Source organism: Danio rerio, chromosome 7 (assembly GCF_052040795.2).
Source record: "Danio rerio strain M-AB ecotype USA chromosome 7, GRCz13ab, whole genome shotgun sequence".
Taxonomy (NCBI): domain Eukaryota; kingdom Metazoa; phylum Chordata; class Actinopteri; order Cypriniformes; family Danionidae; genus Danio; species Danio rerio.
Genome location: NC_141027.1, coordinates 13,767,875 through 13,788,934, shown reverse-complemented (window position 1 = coordinate 13,788,934; position 21,060 = coordinate 13,767,875). Strand labels below are relative to the sequence as shown.

At 35.0% G+C, this 21,060-nt stretch overlaps 1 protein-coding gene and 1 long non-coding RNA gene across 2 annotated transcripts; both read right to left on the bottom strand.

The window, feature by feature from the left end:
• Positions 1–1,295: 1,295 nt before the first annotated feature.
• rasl12 (RAS-like, family 12) lies at positions 1,296–20,903 on the bottom strand. The gene is given in 6 exon segments (NM_200395.1): positions 1,296–1,852; positions 11,505–11,695; positions 13,403–13,476; positions 17,390–17,446; positions 20,550–20,662; positions 20,737–20,903. Coding segments are annotated over 5 exon segments (768 nt in total). The 5' UTR covers position 20,662; positions 20,737–20,903; the 3' UTR covers positions 1,296–1,518.
• LOC147843055 (uncharacterized) lies at positions 4,573–6,571 on the bottom strand. The gene is made up of 2 exons (XR_015495411.1): positions 5,868–6,571; positions 4,573–5,628 (listed from the first exon to the last, which is right to left on the bottom strand). It is a non-coding gene; the product is annotated as an uncharacterized LOC147843055 (long non-coding RNA).
• Positions 20,904–21,060: the final 157 nt, after the last annotated feature.

The window sequence follows — 21,060 nt, the reverse complement described above, 5'->3', positions numbered from 1 at the left end:
GGGCCTCTAATCACGCGGGGCCCCCCTGCGGTGCGTGCCCTGCGGGCCCGTCCGCTACGCCACTGGATGGGACGCTAATGCAACGTTTTCAGAATAAGCCTGGGTTGTCCATTTAAGATGTTGTAAGAAAAGGGCTGATGCTGCAGTGGATTTTATGATATTTAATATAATAATTGCATTATTTGGACCTCAAATTGATGTAAACCTCTTGTAGAACACTTCCAAAACAAAATCAAAAATGCTTAAAGAGGTCAGGATCTGAGAAATCAAAATTCCCTTGAACAACAAACATCTTTTTTTTAAGTTTTTCATTAGGGCTGCACAATATATCATAAAAAAATGTTATTATAGCTATAATATCGGTATGCAATATCGGTACCACAGTAGGTGTAATAAATTACATTCAATTTATGTGCCATGCATTTGTGTGGTGCATTCGTAATTTGTCAATATTCAAATCCGACCAATTAGATGGGATTTTACCACAGATTTACATAAGCTAAAAAAAAGATACAAAAAGAACAGACCTTATTATGCTTCTTAGGGGTGGCACTGAATAAATGTATAATCTGTATATCCTGCATCTTGCATTCTAATGCACACTGGACATGAAGCACTAAAACATTCGAAACATTGTTTTCATTGTCTATCAATGTACACAAACATTCGGCATCTATCTGCATCGCTTAGCAATGTATAAAAAACAATGCACATCCTCGCCTCTCCCATTTTCAAAATAAGAGTCCCACATTTATAGTAAGTTTACTATAAGTTTACAATAGATACACTAAAAAATAAGGGAAAAAATTATCATTGTTGTAATCTGACTAGAAACCATTCTGTTCTGGAATTTGGCCAGGACACCAGGGTTACATCTCTGCTCTTTACGAGATGTGCCATGGGATTTTTAACGACCACAGAAAGTCAGGACCATGGTTTAACATCTCATCTGAAAGACGGCGCTCACTAATAGTGTCCCCTTCACTATACTGGGGCATCAGGACTCACACAAGTGCCCCCTGTTGGCCTCACTAACACCATTTCCAACAGCAACCTAGTTTTCCCATGTGGTCTCCCATACAGGTACTGACCAGGCTCAGCCCTGGTAACCGTTTTTTTTTTCTCCTGGGCTTCAGGGTAATATGGCTGTGTTAAGCCAGAATGAGAGTTTAGTTCCTAGTCCTATATTGACCTAGGAAATAGCAACTTTTTCATTTGCCGTCTGTCTTAATACATGATATAACTACAGAAGGGTCAAGCTTTTAATAGAAAAATTATCAAAATCTTTTTTTACATTTTTTTTTTTGAGTGAGATGCTAATGAGCTAATCTGATTCAATGATTTATGCTAAGCTAAGCTAAAAGTTCTCCAACCATACCTGAAGTTCGGCTGAATGGATTCAAAAACGGTAAATCTCAACTGTACTTGCAAAATGAGCCAAAAATAGTGTTCCTTTAAAACAGCACAATAGGAACAGGGTTCCCTCTTGCAGATGCTCTTCAATTTCTCTAGAGGGCGTCAGAAGATCTTGAAGCCCTTGAGGAGTGTCAGCGTCGGGGCTCTGCGTTTGCTCTGAGCTCTGGAGGATTTTACAGTCACCAGCTTTGCAGTCGCCGGTGTGGGCAGCTCTTTATAGCAGGCGGTGAGTGGAGGAGCAGAGCTCAGGCTGATGGCAGACTTGTCTTCGCTGATAAAGAGTGGACGGATGCTCCTCTCCGTCTCTCGCCGCACTTCCCGAACTGCTTCATGGAAGATGTGCTGAACTGACAGGAAGTCCAAACAGGCGGAGACTTCAAAGAAAAGGCAGCCGAAGCGCAAAGCCAGAGCCGCACCGTCTGCCTTGCTCACCTGTCTGAGAAACAGCGAGAGAGACTAAATGTTTAACCCTTTAAAAGGACAAATCATGCAAAAATAGGAACATTCTGTCATCATTTACTCACTCTTCACTTATTCTGAACCTGATTAAGTTGCTTTCTTCTGACGAACACAAAAGAAGATGTTTTGAAGAATGTTGTAAACCAGTAACCATTGATTTCTAGATGACATCGGTTACTGGTTTCTAACATTCTTTAAAATATTTTCTTCTCTGTTGAGCAGAAAGAAACTCAAAGTTAGGAAAATGAGTTTTTTTAAGTAAACACAATTTGTTGATTATAAGTTACATTGAAACTATTTTAACTAATTCTCATTGGAAAATTAGTAGACTATTAGTATTACTATTAGCATATCAGTAGACTATAGTATTAACCTTGGCAACGCAGTGGCGCAGTAGGTAGTGCTGTCGCCTCACAGCAAGAAGGTCGCTGGTTCGATCCTCTGCTCAGTTGCCGTTTCTGCGTGCCCCAGTTTCCCCCACAGTCCAAAGACATGTGGTACAGGAAATTTGGGTAAGCTAAATTGACCGTAGTGTATGAGTGTGTGTGTGGAAGTTTCCCAGTGATGGGTTGCGGCTGGAAGGGCATCCGCTGCGTAAAAATGTGCTGGATAAGTTGGCGGTTCATTCCGCTGTGGCGACCCCAGATTAATAAAGGGACTAAGCAGACATAAATTAATGTGTATTAACTTTTTTCTTCGTTGCTGCATGGAGGGCGCCATAGCAATCAGCGTCTTCCGGTAGGTAACGTAAACCGTCTTACGTTTTCATTGTTTATAACTTGCTAATCTCGATCTGAAAATTGTTGCCAATACCATTTTGAGTGGCTTACGGAGTGTTTTTGTGACACAACTTTAATTTTAAAAGGTGTGTGTTAATTAAGGTCATTATAGTAGTATAGTAATTGGCCATTTCCAGGCAGGTTCTAGCTTGACCAGCCTGGTTTAAGCTGGACATAGCTAGTTTTGGGTGGTCTCCCAGCCTGGCTAGGCTGGTCGAGTTGGCTTTAGCTGGTCATCTCCGTTACCAGCTAAGACCAGGTTGAAAATGGCTGGAACCAGCATGGAACTTGCCAAAACTCCTCTAAAACCTGCTAGCTAACCAGCGAAAACCAGCTTAGTCTTGTTTAAGCAGTTTTTTTCAGCAGTGTGACCTGTATGTTGATTCTAATCGGGAGCCATTTCTGTTTTATTTAGTTTGTATTGTGTTGTAGGCCTTTTTACCACAGTGTGTTTTTCTGTCATTTCAAAATGCCACTTTATTTTCACATTGTGCACCTTATTCAATCAAAGTGTGTCAAACATTTTGGTGAATTGCTTGTGTGGGCTGGTTATAACTTAGAAAAAAAGAGAAAATGATCACTTTTGCGCTAATGATGTAACTCGCAGATGTTGTTTTAATTCCTATTAGATCGCATTTTTAAATAATCAGTCAGGGGGTGGCTCTGATCACCTGTAGCGTTAGCACAAAGACAACAAAAGTAAAATAGATTAAAACTATCGTTTTAAAGCGGTCCAGATGTGACTGTTTATACACATCAAGCTGCTGACTGGAAGTTCAAAGCATCCTCCTTATGCATAGGCTACACGCAAGGCATAATGGGTAATTTTGCCTTCTATGAAAAAGGTCTCTATTAGTATTAGTATAGTAAATTAGTAGACTAATAATAATTAAGTCTCTATACTAAACTAATAGATTATTAGTGAGGTTAGGGTTAAAGTAAGTAGACATACTTGCAATGTTTCTTTTAGTCATTTGAATGACTGTTGGTTAAGCAGTATCAGCAGATAATAGCAGACAGTCTACTAATACTGTGATGAGAATTAGGTGACAAAGTTTCAATATAACTTGTAGTCAGGGCCAGACGCAATCTGCGGACATATTTTGCTATTTCTGCGGAGAATTTTGGTAAAAATCTGCGGATTTCTGCGGAAATATTTAGTATCCAGCAGAGTATCATAACTAAAACGTTAATATATTAAATAAAAAGTAATAAATTACTGAATAAAAACTGAATAAATTCAGATTTACACATTTACTCAAGTAAATAAACAGAATTAATAATGGGCTAAAAATCTGCAGAAATCTGCGGAAAATCTGTTGAATTCTGCGCGTGCATATTCCTTGTGGGCCTACTTATCGTCAACAAAATGTGCAAAAGGTACCATCAAAATAAAGGGATAGCAATAATATTAAGTTAACTATCACTATAAATGCATGCATTATGAAAGTGTGATAAGATAAAATGGACCTCTTTAGTGAACATCATTAACATATTGTGAAAAGAATATGGAATATGTGGTCTTACATTGTAAATAAATCGACCAAAAATGAAAAGTTCAGATGCAAAAAAAATCTAAACCATCCAAGTGCCAATCTACAATTTTACTCAGCCTCCTGTTCATGATCAGTTATTTCACATTAACAGCAATGAAAATAATATATTCTTTGCCATACAGCGGAAAATACTGAAACTACACAGAGAACAATAAAAATATTCGAAGAAAATTTCAGATGCCACTAAGAGGTTTTTGCATTCTACAAAAAGTAATTAAAAGCTCAATTAAACCAGTGAATAAGTTAATAATATCAGGAAATAAATAATAAATAAATACACAACTGAATTTATAAGGCTTATTAATAAATATCCTTTTAAAAATTGCACCAATTTTCAAATGTTTAAAGATCAGTAGAAGAAGTTAAAAAATACTAATTTAATCGATCAAGCAGTGATAGAGAGGTTACAAAATATGTCCATTTTTTAACTAAATGCTGGGACAAAAACACACCTTTACATATTTTCCTCTAAAATATTAGGCACAGCTGTTTTCCATGATAAGAAATATTTCTGGAGCAGCAAATGAAATCACAATGAATTCTTAAGGATCGTGTGACACTGAATGCTGGAACAATCATGCTTCGAAATCAGCTTTACATCAAAGGAACGAATACAGTGAAATAGAAAACATTTATTATAAAGCTAATATTTGCTTAAGATAGCCGGAGTCAACACAGTATAATAAGGGTCCATTAGTTAATAGTTATCTAATGTATTTTCCAACATGAACAAACAACCACCATTACATTTATACAGTATTTAATCATCATTATTAATGTTAATCAAAATAAAACCATTGGTTTTTATGCATTTCTGTGGATTAACTAAAGGATTTGTATTTTAATAGTGCCTTAGTTAATGTAAACTATGATTTATAAATGCTTGTTCATAGTAGAAGAACGTAAATGCATTAACTAATGGAACATTATTGTAAAGTGTTACCAAACTCTCTATATCAATATTTACACTACCTAAGAAAAGTCTTGTCGTCAATCCCAGTTGTAAGAGCAACAAATAATAACTTGACATCTAGTTGATCATTTAGAAAGGTGTCAGAAGGTCAATTTTTCTGATGGATCATCTGTTGAGCTGCATCATCATCACAAATACTGCAGAAGACCTATAGGAACCCACATGGACCCAAGATTCTCACAAAAATCAGTCAAGTTTGGTGAAGGAAAAATCATGGTTTGGGGTTACATTCAAGATGGAGACCTGTAAGAGATCTTCAGAGTATATGGCGACATCACCACCCTGAGGTATCAAGGCATTTGTGCTGCCCATTATATTACAAACCACAGGAGAGGGCAAATTCTTCAGCATGATAGCTGTCATGTTCACCAGCGAACAACCACCAGATGTCGCTGGTAAACACTCACACACAAACACACACTTAGAACTACACTTCCGCCTTTGCCTGGACTACATTTACATACATGCACTTCTCCCTGACACCCATGCTCATTCATCTAACTTGATTGCATTCACCACCTGAACCTTGTCATAGACTGAACTCTCACAGCTGAAGCCACTCACACAATGATTATTTGGACTATTTAAACCTCTCTTTTCCACACACATGCTGCCGAGTCTTGTTAGCTGTATCAGTGACATTACAACCAGGGGTGCCCCCAAGGGATGGCCAGGGGTGGCCACAGCCACCCCTCGGTAAACTCTGGCCACCCCTGTGGCCACCCCTTTGGCCCCCCCAATATAATTTAGCTGTTGACATTATTGATTTAAATGTACTTATAAATCCCCAATGTTTAAATAAATAAAATGCAGCCACTAAATTATTGTTGGTGTTACTGACGTAGCTGATTCATTGTCTCTCCCCCTTAGTGCTGGTTCAATGCTGAATGCTGGTGAAAGCAAACTGACGCATTCGCGCAGAAAACCATTCCCGCGCAACTCCGCACTCCTGTGTGAATCCCGGTTGGTTGTTTGCATGCACGCCGACAAAATACGCGCCGCTCATGCGCCGAGAAACGGAGTAACAGCCTTTTGTGCAGAGGTAAAAGTCGACTAAAGTTTATATAATATGATGATGATGATGATGATGATGATGATGATGATGTTGTTACTTTCACTAAGCATGCCTTTAAAACAGAAAGGAGGGATAATGTGTCAGGGAGGTAAGACTTCATAACATGATTTCTCAGCCATGATCTGGTCTAAGACCACAGATAATTCTATAATACATTTTTTGTATTCTTTAGAATTGTCATAATTAATTTTCATGCAAAAGGTTTCTTATATCTTGGCATATCACTCCAGTTGTTGTTTTCCAGTAATATTTAGGATTGATTTCTGTTATTTATTCAGAATAATAATTGTATATAAATAATAAAATAAATATAAATAAATTTTTATATTTATTGAATAACAAATCTAACAATTCAAGAGAGGTGAGGGGTGTATAGGGTGGTTCGCCCAGGGTGTCATTTAAACTAGAACCGCCACTACCCTTCCCGATCGTCGTTGACAACACGCACACACCTTCAATAGACAGCAATGGCAATTTAATATTTACCTTAAGCTACAGTATATCAATAGAAGAAGCTGCATTAATTAAATGGCTCAAAGTAATATGGATAAATGATATTATTAGGTATAGTGAGTGTGTATATAATGCATTTTGTTCAGTTTGTTCATTTGTTTGAGTTATTAATAAACTCGTTATTCTTTCATTCATTTTCTTTTCGGCTTGGTCCCTTTATTAATCCAGGGTGGAACAGTGGAATAAACCGCCAACTTATCCAGCACATTTTTACACAGCGGATGCCCTTCCAGCTGCAACCCATCTCTGGGAATAATAAACTCATTAATCTTCATTAATTTTAGACATGGCATATACCGTATGATGTACAATAAAATCACGTAAAAAGTTATTTATACAGTATATATATATATATATATATATATATATATGTATATATATATATATATATATATATATATATATATATATATGAAAAGTGTTTTTAAACTAAACAGATTTTTATTTGGTTTGCACATGTACTTCCTGAATTACTTCAAGGAATAAATAGCAATATTTCAAGAAGAATTAATTAAGTGAATAAAAACTACATTAATACATTTACCAAAAATAAAAATATAAAATTACATTGAATTTCAAATTTTTTTGTGTGCCACCCCAAGATTTGGTGCGGCCTCTTCTGGCCACCCCTAAGAAAATTTTCTGGGGGCGCCACTGATTACAACGCGTTTTACTTTGTCTGCCTTTGCCGTGTTTTTGATTATTAGCCTAGCTTATCCTTTTGACCTTTTGCCTGTTATTCGACTATGATTCTGGATTGTCTACATTTATCTGTTTGCACCTGAATTGACCATCGCTTGCCTGACTTTGAATAAACCTGCATTTGGATCCTACCTTCTGTTGTCAGTGTCACTCCCCGACGTTACAACAGCGCTCTTTCTCTTACTTCAGCCTCCACATCAAAGTTCTACGCTTATTTCTGTTAAGTTACAAGACTTTTGTCTAAACAAAGTCAGACCTTACTTAATCATTAAAATTTAAGGCATGATCATATTTTATTTTGGTAAAATAAGTGTAATCTAGAGGCCTTTACCTTTCATATTAGCCCCTTCTGACACCAAATGATCAACTAGAAGTCAAGTTATTATTTGTTGGTCTTAAAACTTGGATAGGCAACAAGACTTTTGTCAAGCAGTGTATAGCAGAGCAGCTAAAAACATACATATGAAGTGGAGAGGAGCAGTAAAATAATGGCAAATGAACCAGTTACATAAATAGATTTGATGGAGTCCAGCTGTTATTGTAAGTGTGATAAATCATAAATCATGCACTGTGTTTGCACAATGAAAGGAAAATATAAAAGCAATAAACGGTCATTTCCCGGAGCGATCAAATCCTTACTTAAACATTTTAGGATCATAATAGATGAAAACCTAAATAATCTGTGATGGTACGAGACGTGTTTGTTGTAATTACAGCTAGTCGCAGGTCATATGTTTTTTTTCCCAGTCAAACAAACAGAAGGACTTTCGTACAACTATGTAAATGCACTATTTCCTGGTATGCTTGGTTGTTGTTTGGACTAACACCCACTCTGAAACAGGAAATTTGGCGCTTTTAAGAGGTCACATTTTTAAAGCTCATCATGTTGTGTGTCGAATATACTAGGTCACTATGCTTAGAATTGCCCCATTATAACATGCAGTGTTTTTATGTCTGCAAATTAACAAATAAATTGCATGATAAATAGAAATAATACATAAATACTGTACATATATTTGGCAACAAAGGCTCATTGTGAATACAAACCCCTGTCTGCATTTCTGGAGAGTGCTGAAGAATCTAACTAAGGATTTGAGAATCCTTGTGGCAAACTTACAGTATGTGTGTGTTGTTTCAAGAAAGCAACTATTCAATAGTGTTGTGTTTTATTTTCATTTGTTTATAATCATTTATTCTTCATTTCATTATTTTGTTTAATAATTTGATTAGTCATTTAAATAATTATCATTTTATCGATCATTAGTTAATGATTTAATTATTATTGATTATAATTGGTCATTTTATTATGTTTTTATATTGTATTATTATTATTATTATTATTATTTTAATATAATTATTGCTTTATTATTAATTCCATTTTCCATGTTGTTATAATCTTATGACGGTGTGGATTCAAGTGACACTTGTTTTCATGAGTAAAAGAGAAGAGAATGTCTACATTTCAAGGTCTGTATTGTCTCTGGGCAATGTTGTGAAGCAGTAATTTTCCATTGCTGTTGCTTGTGGTATAATAACACTTGTTGGATTTATCCTGGTCAGACGAGGTCTGAGCATTGAATCAAATGCAACTGAGGTTACTCAATAAACTCTGCTCTTTCTTTATCATCATTACTTCGTCTCTTGCTTCTGCTCCTCTCTAGCTTTCTTAGTCAACTCCTATATTGATAGGAGACACTTAATTTAGTTGAATACTGGTTAAAAAGTTTGTTTAAAACATTTACCCACAGAATCTGGCGTCCGGGGCTAGAAAATTATTTATCTGGCGTGAAAAGTGTGATCTAACAGCATGAATTATGTAGCCAGAGGTACGTATGGCTGTATTTAGTCTTTAAAACGAACACTACAGGGTGATATGATGCCTCCGACGGCTTCTGTTTCTTCTAGCACTACCAGCTGACCGACTACCTCCGTACGGAATGGCTTTTCTGCTTTTACCAGTTTGCCCAGTAGCTGACCGCATGAAAACAGGGTTTGAGTCCGGTGAAGAACGGTTCCAGAAACCAGATAAAACCAAAGCAAAATAAATAAATAAATAAACAACAGGCCGAAAACTTGGTAAAACCACATGGTTTTTCTTTTTCTAGATTGCTTTTGAAAACACTATTGGTTGGGTTTAGGGACAGAGTGGGTGGGTCAATCAGTCAGTCAGTCAGTCAATCGACAACAAGCTGACCTGGGGCGCGTTTCCCAAACAACGGAGATGGGTCTGGCTGCAGACCTGGTGCAGTGCAATCTGGGCTGCATCCAATGCTTTTTAATGGGCTCACCTAACCCCACCCCTAACCCTACCCATCACAGCTCCATTTGAGTGCATTGTGTCTGACATTGCGTCGCTGAGTGATGCACTCTCAGCTTGCATCATAAAGGCTGCATCCAGATACTATTGAAACAACGACTTAACTTGCGGCTGAACTATCATAGTATGATGCATCATTTGGAAAAAGTAAAATGTAATGACGAGTGTTTGCCAAAACCCATAGTTTCTCTGTCGCAGATCCATCGCTTGAACCATGTTAATTATAACGTAAAACGGCCATAATAACGCTCTAAACGGGGTGGAGAAACTACTTCTTTACAGAAGAACCCCATCATTTCTTTGTGCAAGTTATATTGTTTTACACAAACACGCATTTAAAATAAAATCCAATATTAGATTTGGTAAAAACATTCACTTGCTTTCCATATGAACTGAAATGGCAATGGCAAATGGCACATAGAGCCAATGTTTCCTCTACAAATTGAGTAAAGTACAAATATCCTAAAACATAAAATCACTTACAAAAGCTAACATGTATTCTAATATCATATATAAATCATATGAATAAATTAATAATGAGGCTATTTATTAAAAATTGAAATTTAATATTTATTATGTACTAGAAATAAAATATCATAATTTAATAATAATATTAATAATATTAACAACGATGATGATGATGATTATTATTAAAAAGGATATTGTTTAGCTATTTTTAAGAAAAGTCTACTTTTACAGTTTGACACTTGTAATCTACAGCAGAAAGTTCTAACCAGCAGGCCCAAGTCATATACAGTACAGATAATTAATAAATAACCTACTATAAATTAAAAGAATTAACGTATGCATTTTGTTTTCACAAGCTTTGGAGACGTAACATACATTCCGCTTTTAAATAACAGGTCACCTATAGCTTTCGCCATGAGGCTGTGTTCAAAATAACATCAATGTTTTCAAAGTGCACTGCGAAGGGAGCACAACTGTAAACATGAAGATCACTAAAACTGAACTGTAAAACTGTTAGAACTGTTAGAAAGCAAATTACACCTAAGAGTGATGACTTTAATGCTTTTTTTATTTTTAATCCTTCCAAGTTTAAATGTTAGAATGTTCTAAATGAATAGGGCATAATGGGGATACGTGGAAATAGAACACAGCCAGGAACTATGTTTCTAACTACAGCTCCAGAGGTTTAGTTGCGAGTGCTCAAGTTTGCAACGTAGTTTGCAAATGTTCGTTGGAGCGACAAATTTGGGAAATGGCAAATCAACAAACTATGTTTGTAACGATGGAACGATGGTTTTGGGAAACACACCCCTGGTTGGCTGAAGTGTATATTGGAGAGAAATTTAAGATCATCAAAAAAACATACACAGCGACCTCTGGTGGATTTGGAAAAACAAAACAGCAAGCAGACGCAACTCCAGTTATGTATTCTGCTGTCCTCAGAAATGTAGACCTGAGTACATATACGCAATGAGCCTGGGTTGCATATGATTTTGTAATGTTGAAATTAATCTTCAGAAATTCTAGTTTAATAGCTGTATCTATATAGAAATCCATAAAACATTTGCATAACTCTAATCCTGATTAAAATGTAAAGTTGGAAAGATGTCTTTTGCACAGCTTGAGAAACAGGAAAAAATGTATGTCAAGAATCATTTTGCAATTGAATAGTAACTGACAGAACCAGAGTCAGATCGTGAAGTTACTAAAGATTCCAACCCCTACTAGAAAGTGTTGTTTTATTCACCTGTATCTCTCCATGTCCACTTTGTTGCCTAGAAGGATGACAGGAGCTTCCGGTTGCAGGCCTTTGGAGTAAAGACTCACGGTCTCTAAATACTGCTGACAGACCTCAAAGCTACTCCTGTTGTCAATGCTGTAGACGATGATGAAAGCGTTGGCCCAGCCTAAATAGCGCTCGCTATTCACCGGTCCTTCCTGATACAAATAAAGTCACATTTGTTTGCATACTGCAGAGATCACAGGGTTATGCAACAAACTTTCTTAATGAGAAATAAAACACACGGTACATTGTAAAAAATGAGAAAGTTGATAAAGATTATTAAGAAAGTGTTGTAAATATACAACCCCAAATCAGTATGGAAAAAGAAAGTAGTTATTTCTAAATTTACTTTAACTTGCATTTCATTGCAGACAATACAAGAAACATTATTTATTGTGTTGCTCATTATTTTTTATTCCAATTTTGGTTCTTGCAACACATAATAAAAAACAGTTGGAGTAAAACATTTACCACTCTGTAATGTTGCTATTCTTTTTCACAACACTTAAAAGAGTTTTGGGGACTGAAGACACCAAATGATGAAGTGTTTCAGGTGTTATTTTGCAACAAAACAGGGTCTTCGTTGTCAAATTTTGCGCTTCAAAATGTGCCACAGATTCTCTACTGGAGACAGGTCAGGACTGCAGGCAGGCCAGTCAAGTACCTGTATCCTGGATAGGTACTTGCCAGGACTTTGTTTGTGGTTCCACATAATTCCTTTACGTTGTCTCAACACAAATCGATTAAGGTAATATAACAAATTGAAGTGAATTTAACATAAACCAATTAAGTTGTCTCTAAAAAACTCCAGAATTGTGTTGATTCAGCTCATCTTAAATAAGTAGTTTGAACAAATAGCAACAATTTTTGTGTTTGTGTGAATTATGAACTCTCAGTAATGATTAAATCTCACTGAACTGAGCTAAACTGAACCGAACTGAACTTAAAGATTAAAAACTGAACTACACTGTTCCAGTTACTATGACCATTTTTGTGAAGCTACTTTGACACAATCTACATTGTAAAAGCACCATACAAATAAAGCTGAATTGAATTGAATTGAATATGAGGAAATCAGGCTTGTGCTAACACCAAGAGTCAATCAAAGTAAAGGAAAATATTTGGTTGCACTTTATATTAGGTGGTTTTAAGTACTTTGTACTTGCATCAAAATCTAAATACAATGTACTTATTGTGTTTATAATGTATTGCAGAACACTTCTGGTGCACTTGAGGTGGGATACGGATTGGGTAAAAGAAATGTTTGGTGGTATGGATAGGTTTAAGGGTGGGTTAATGTGTAAGGGATGGTCAACAATGTTAGTTAATCACAGATGTAATCACATGGCGGTATTTAGTCAATCACAAGTGTAGTGACACAAATGACCATTTTGCCACTTGAGGTGTTGTAGGGTTGTTTCTGACGCGTGAGATCTCAATAAACGTATCATCTTCCAAATACTGCTTATCAGGTTTAATTTTTAACAGACAGTTCTTATGGCTTAATTTCCACTCAGAGTCTGGTACATAAATGCTCAAAAAATGACATTGAATGCCTCCACAAAGTTCATTTCAAACACGGTCAAAAAATGTTGTGCTTCCCTCTATTTACACACCTGCTGTTCTAACTCTTTGCCTACCTATATACTTCTCAAAACCCACACTCCACCCAGTGGTCAAAAACAGCATTACAACAAACATAACGGCTCTTACAATAAGTACAATGTAAAAACATGTATTTACACAGTAAGTACATTGAAACAACTGATTAACTTCAGTGTAAGTGCATTATAGTTAAGGCCACCTAATATAGAGTGAGACCAAATATTTTACCCTCCAAAGAGACAACTGGGCATCATTACCTGATCCGCCGTGTCCATCACTTTCACCAAAACCGGCTGCTGGTCCACGACTTCTTCAGAAGAGTAAGTGTCTTCTGAAAATCGAATATGTATAAAAAGCTATTGTGTTTAATGTGTTTTCATTACAAAAAATAACCCAAAAGAACTGTTATTTGCTGAAGCATTAATGATTTTTGCAGCAGCTCAAACACAAGTTTTGCTGGTAACACTTTACTATAAGATTGTATTAGTTAATGTTAGTTAATGGATTTATTAACATGAACAAACAATGAACAATACATTTATTACAGTGCTTGTTCATGTTAGTTAACGTTAGTTAATGAAAATACAGTTGTTCACTGTTAGTTTGTGCATTAACAAGCATGAATTTGGATGCTAATAATGCATTAGTAAAGTATGGACTATCATAGATATTTGCATAAGATGTCGCCTACCCTCTTGTTGTCTACTAGAAGAAATGCGTCAATACAGCCACCATTTTAGTACAGGGTAGCGCTTCTTTGAAATGAATGCGGGACCAATGTGCAGTGGAGGACTGTGGCCATCCAGAGCCAGTGAAATACACAAATATGCATATATCTATGATCGGGAGTTTTTCAGGTGGTCATAATGCAACTTTTTTTTTAATTACAAAAATTACAAATTTTCATCACTTTTCTATATTGAAGGATTAGTGACCGCACGGCCATTCCTGAATAAGAGCATGTGTTTGTGTGCATGGAAGTGTATTATCCTCCCTCCCTGTTAAATTTGATCTAACCCATGTCCTGAAACACAGCCCCCCTCCTCCTTTCACTTCTCATTCTAACGAAGGAAGCGATTCATTTGTGAATGAATCTCCATTATTGTATTGTATATGTGTGACACTGACAACAGAAGTTTGGATCCACATGCAGGTTCATTCAGTGGTCAGGCAAGCAATGGTCAACACAGGTGTAAACAGATATATGAAGACAGTCCAGAATCTGCAAAGGTCAAAACACAGGAAAACAAGACTAGGGAAACACGTTGTAGTGCTACTTTACAGATAACAAGACTCGACCATGTGAATGAGCGAGTGTGCTGCTTAAACAGTGTGTGTAATCAGTCTTTGACAATCCTCAGGTGGTGCGAGTGTAATGAGTGTAAATGAGGAAGCAGGTGTGTGTGGGCGAAGTGCATGTATGAAGTTGTAGTCCATAAACTGGCGGATTTGTAGTTTGTACGAGTGAGAATGTTTTTCAGCGACCTCTGGTGATTAGAGGTCGCTGGTGATTGTGACAATTATTAGCGACTCTTAGCTGACAATAATTGAAGTTTCTAGCACTGCAACATCTCATTGTCATATTTCTTTTGCATTGTTTGCTGATTTTATTCAACAAAACTACTATTTAGTGCAAGTTGGATCTACTATAGCTGCGTCCCAAATGGCACACTATACACTATGCACTCATGCACTTACACACTCAACAGGATAGTACATGTATGTAGTGTCGTCCCAAATGGCACACTAATGCTTTTTTACTAAGCTGAAATTCAAACTGTTTCCCTGATGACGTTTGACGGTTGCTAAATCAGTGAAATAAACGACCGAATTATTAAATAATACCTGCCATGAGTATAACCGCATTCACCATCGGGAGGCGCTATAATCACTCTCGTAGGAGAATTTTGCTTTCACCATCTAAAATAAATAAAGTTATCCAACATGTGCGTTCGATAGCTCTGCTACGCAAGCAAACCTGCGGTCGTTGAGTGCGTGAAGTGTCCATCATTACACACTTCATTTTAGCGGCTGAATGAGTGCATCATCCGGGTAATTAAAGTGCACTTATTATTTTTAGAGTTTTCAGTGTGAACGCACTACTTACACTAGTTATACTACAAAATGGCGTAGAATAGTGCATAAGTATGCGATTTGGGACGCAGCTTTTGCCTTATGGTGAATGCAGTAGTAAGAGACTGTATTATCATCAATAAAGCTACTCGTTCATCACAAAAGTTCATAACGCAAGAAACAAAATCTTACTATAAAATGTTCTGCCTTTGGGATGTTTGTTCATTACTACACCCGTACACAGCGCTAAAATGCAGCATCTTCACATTGGCACACTGTCTTGACTGAGTTCTGTTGAGTGACATTTGTCCTGGGAGCACTGTACAAATGTGGCGGCGCTATTGACGCATGCTCAGAGTCCGTATGCCATATCTAGTGTATATATCTATATTAGTATTATAATAATATTACTTATATTATTACTATAAGTAATAAATGGCGCACAAGTATTGGCCATAATTAGTTCATGTTAGTAAATACAATAACTAATTAAACCTTACTGTAAAGTGTAACAGTTTTTGTCTTAGTTTTTCCAATTTAGGTTTTTTTATTTATGGAGTTTTTCACAAAAACAACATTTAGGGTTTTGCCATGCTTGTGCACTTTATAGTAATGTTTTATTATTATTTTTAGTATAACTTTTAATGAATTACATTTGAACAAGTTGTGAATATGATAAAACCAGGATGAACAGCAAAACCAATTATTACAAACATCAAATAAACTTCAACTGAAATTAAAAAACAAAAGATAAAAGAATTAGTTCTGGGAAAAGAATAATCAAAATTAATCCCATCCAAAATAAATGATGACATTTGATAAATGATGTAAATAAATGATGACAAATGATGTTTTGACATCAGATATGTTTGTGTACTATATGTGTACACATAAATAATAACAAAATTATACAAAACCTTTTTTTTGCATAGATATTTAAATGTATATTTAACTTTAATTTGATGGTGCGTTTGTTGAATTTAAATACATTGCATCTACATGTCAACTAATTCTCATTCTCATTAGATTATAAGTAAACTGTTAGGTGGGGGATAGAGTTAATATAAGTTAATATGAACTTGCAAAGTTTCTTATGGTCAGTTAAATGTCTATCAACAGATATTAAGCAGACAGTATATTAATACTCAAATAGACCATCAAAATAAAGTATTACCATAATTTGTATCAAATGCATATACTTTTATATATAAATAAAATCAACATTTTCTAAAATGTAAACATGCATGTGAGTATTAATATATACATAATTAATATACAGAGTATACAAACATATATCCAAACAAACTTTAATTTTGTAATGAAATTAAAGAAGATTAATCTTTGCCCAGCACAAAAAATACTTATTTTAATACTTTTTTTCTTTATTTATTATTATTAGCTAACTGCTAATATTGCAATAGCTATATTATATTTTAGATAAAATATATAAATCTATAATAGCTAATTGATGACATTAATCATTGTTCTTCAGTTTATCTTAATGTTAAAAAAATAAACCGGAAACGAAAAAAATCAACTAAAACATTCTTTTTTTTTTAACAAAAGCTCTTCAATTTACTAAAATAATAAAATGTCTGTACTATACTATACTAAAAAAATACATATGGAAATAAACTTTTTAAAAATATTAATAAATACTATAATATCACCTTAATTATACTAAAATAACAATAGATACAACAACAAAGGATACATTTGATGTAAAAAAAAAAAAGTGAATGCTGTGCATTAGGAAAAGACTTAAAGCATAGATTTCAAGTGGTTTGGCAAAGCCTGCGAGTCTTAAAATGTCAAACTTGTCATGTTAAAAACATAAAAGCTGTCGGTATAAGCCTTAACTTTTCATCTTCTGCCAGAGAAGGAAGCATGAAAATGAAAATGAGGCTTTACAAGGACTTTTATGTCTCCAAGTAAAACCCTTTTAAGTTTTAAAGTGACTCATCTGACATTTGCTATATTAATTATGTCTAGCTGTAGTAACTAACTTAGGAACAGCATTGGAGTTAGTGATTTAAATGATTCAATTTCAAGTAAGTTTTGCATTTAAACCAGAACCAGCAAAGACATGGAGGACAACATCATTGTCTAGATCAGTCATAATAAGTTCAGTCACTCATATCTGATTACATCATGAAGGCTGAGAAACTCACCAAGGTTTGGGTCATATTCACTGATGAAGCGCTTGGTGAGGAATTTGACAGTAAGTGCTGCGGGGACAGACAAACTTCCTGTAAGTCTCTGAGTTCAGAAATATTTTTGGATTACATAAAAAAAAAAATCCCAAGAGGCTGATGAGAAATCTTTTGCTTTTAAGCTTTTGTCACATGGCCCTTAAAACTGGCACCATAACCGCCTAGTTGATCTTTTTCCCCATTGGTTTTCATGAAAATAAAAACTTAAAATTAGCTAAGAATGGTGTCAGGGACACAAGTTCAAAAAAATTAAACAGAGAGGAATTTAAAAGGGTTAATACATACAGTATATGGACGCCATGTCTCATTTTGGTGTTTACATCTTTATACACAAAGAAAACACATTAACTGCAAGTAACTTTAATGCTTCAAGTGAGTTTAGAGGAAATAAAATACCAACATTGGGAAAAATGTTAAATATTAATTTATGAAACAACATACAGTACTGATTCTGAGCTGGATATTGAATTATACATTATATTGTATTCATTCATTCATTTCCCTAAAGCTTAGCCCCTTATTTATCAGGGGTCGCCCCAGCAGAATGAACCGCCAACTATTCCGGCATATGTCTTACGCAGCTGATGCCCTTTCAATTGATTTAATTTATTCAATTTACCTATAGCGCACACAAGGAGAACATGCACCACACAGAAATGCCAACTGGCCCAGCTGACTCGAACTAGTGACCTGCTTGCTGTGAGGTGATAGTGCTAACCACTGAGCCACCGTGTTGCCTATATTATATTATGTTATATTAATTATATTATATTAAATTATATCATGTTAATTATATTATATTAATTATATCATGTTAATTATATTAATTATATTAAATAATAGTATATTATATTATATTAATTATATTATATTAATTATATTATAATTAATTAATATATTATATTATGTTAATTACATTATATTATGTTAATTATATTATATTATATTATATTATATTATATTATATTATATTATATTATATTATATTATTTTATATTTGTAACGAGGAGTCTGACACGGAGGGATCCATTATGCAGTATTTATTAATCACAACTTCACTCAAACACACAATATGCACCTGGGTGAACACACACATCCACAGTAGTAGTAATGGTTTCAAGAATGACGGTGAACAGACACAGAGTGAGTTACCAGGCATGAGTAGAGAGCAGTGAGCGTGAATCAGAGTCCGTGTATCAGGCTTGGGTCAAGGGCAGGCAGCGAGAATCAGAGTCCGTATATCAGGCGTGGGTCGTGGGCAGGCAGAAGGCAAAGCAAAGTAAGAGACAGGCTGGAGTCGTACACAAGAGATCAGGCTGAATATAACGCTCAGTAATGCTGGCCGGGGCTGAACAAGACTTCGCATTTATAAACTATTATTTCACTGATTTCCCAGAAATGGGTTGCAGCTGGAATGGCATCCGCTGTGTAAAACATATTCTGGATAAGTTGGCAGTTCATTCCACTGTGGCGACCCCAGATTAATAAAGGGACTAAGCCGACAATAAAATGAAGGAATGAATGAATGAATTATACCACTGAATGAGATTTTAATGGTTGTAATTAACGATAAAACAATCAATGTATGAAAACAATCATGTTTGGCTTTAAAAGAACTTTACTGAAATTAAGCAAAACACATTACACATGTAAGAAATATACATTTAATACACTTGTGATATTTTTTTCATGTTTCAAACCTCATTTCGTTATTTGACCCATATAGAAGTTAAAATTATTAGCCATCCTGTACATTTTATTTATCTGTGTATTTTTTTAAATAATTTTTATTATTTGTTTTTATTTTTCTTACTTGTCTCTTTTCTTCCTGTGAAAAGCACTTTAAAATGTCACTGTGCATATAAATAAACATGCCTTGCCTTGCCTATTTTCTTTTTCAAGTATTTCCCAAATGATGTTTAACAAAGCAAGGAAGTTTTCACAGTTTCCAATAATATTTTTCCTACAGAGGAAAGTTTTATTTGTTTTATTTAGGCTAGAATGAAAGCAGCTATTATTAGCAATATTATTAGCCCCCTTAAGCAATATATATATATATATATATATATATATATATATATATATATATTTGAAGTCAGAATTATTAGCCCCTTTTGAATTTTTGCTGCTTTTTTTAATATTTCCCATATTATATTTAACAGAGCAAGGAAATTTTCACAGTATGTCTGATAATATTTGTTCTTCTGAAGAAAGTCTTATTTGTTTTATTTCGACAAAAATAAAAGCAGTTATTAATTTTTTAAACACCATTTTAAGGACAAAATTATTAGCCCCTTTAAGCTAACTTTTTTTTCGATAGTCTACAGAAAAAACCATCATTACGCAACAACTTGCCTAATTACCCTAACCTGCCTAGTTAACCTAATTAACCTAGTAAAGCCTTTAAAAGTCACTTTAAGCTGTATAGAAGTGTCTTGAGAAAATATCTAGTAAAATATTATTTACTGTCATCATAGCAAAGATTAAACAAATCAGTTATTAGAGATGAGTTATTAAAACTATCATATTTAGAAATGTGTTGAAGCAAATCTACTCTCTCTTGAACAGAAATAGGGGGGAAAAATAACAGGGGTTCTAATAATTCAGGGGGGCTAATAATTCTGACTTCAACTGTATATATATATATATATATATATATATATATATATATATATATATATATATATATATATATATATATATATACAGAACAAACCAGCGTTATACAATGATTTGCCTAATAACCTGAATAACCATAATTGTCTAATTAACCTACAGTAGTTAAGCCTTTATATTGCACATTAAGCTGAATATCTTGAAAAATAGCTATCTATTAAAATATTATACAGTGTTATTATAAATAGGTTATTAAAACTATTATGTTTTGAAATGTGTTGAAAAAACGTATTTCTGTTAAATAGAAATTGGGGATAAAATATTCAGGGGGCTATAATTCAGGAGGGCTAATGATTATGACTTCAACTGTACAGAAAACCGCGTATTGTTTGTAAGTTACTTTACGTTTAATGTAGCCTAAAGATTTCAGCCTGAAACGATGTTTGTTATATAAACACGCCATGAACATAGGATATATGTTCATAAAAAGTGTTATCCATACCTGACTTTCCAGACCCCATCGCTCCTAAAATCACAATGTTCACCTCTGAGGGCTCGTGCTCGGGAACTGTGACGATATTGCAAGTTCGTGCTTTCCCGAACATTAGAGACATCCTGAAGACGAGTTAGATGATTAGCATGAAGAAGCAGATCCGAGTTAAACAGCCCATTTTAGTCTGAGTTCATACCTGCTGATGCTGATGTCCGATTTCTCACCAGCGATCTCTGCAGAACAGCTGGAGCGCGTTAATGTACTCGCTAATCCACATCTTCACAGCTGTGCAAGTTGTTTTATACTGCTTTCTTATGTCTCCTGGCTATTACAAGTGGACTCCTGGCTTAGGAGGATGGGAATGAGGAGTGAAATGTTGGGATATTTTGGTTCGGTGGGTTGGAGCACATGATTAAATGTGGGTCCGCCTCCCATGTACTTCAAATCTCACACTGTAAACGATTTAGAAATCGCTTCCTTAAAACCATGTCCCATAATATGAGGACATTTTCGGTTGAGC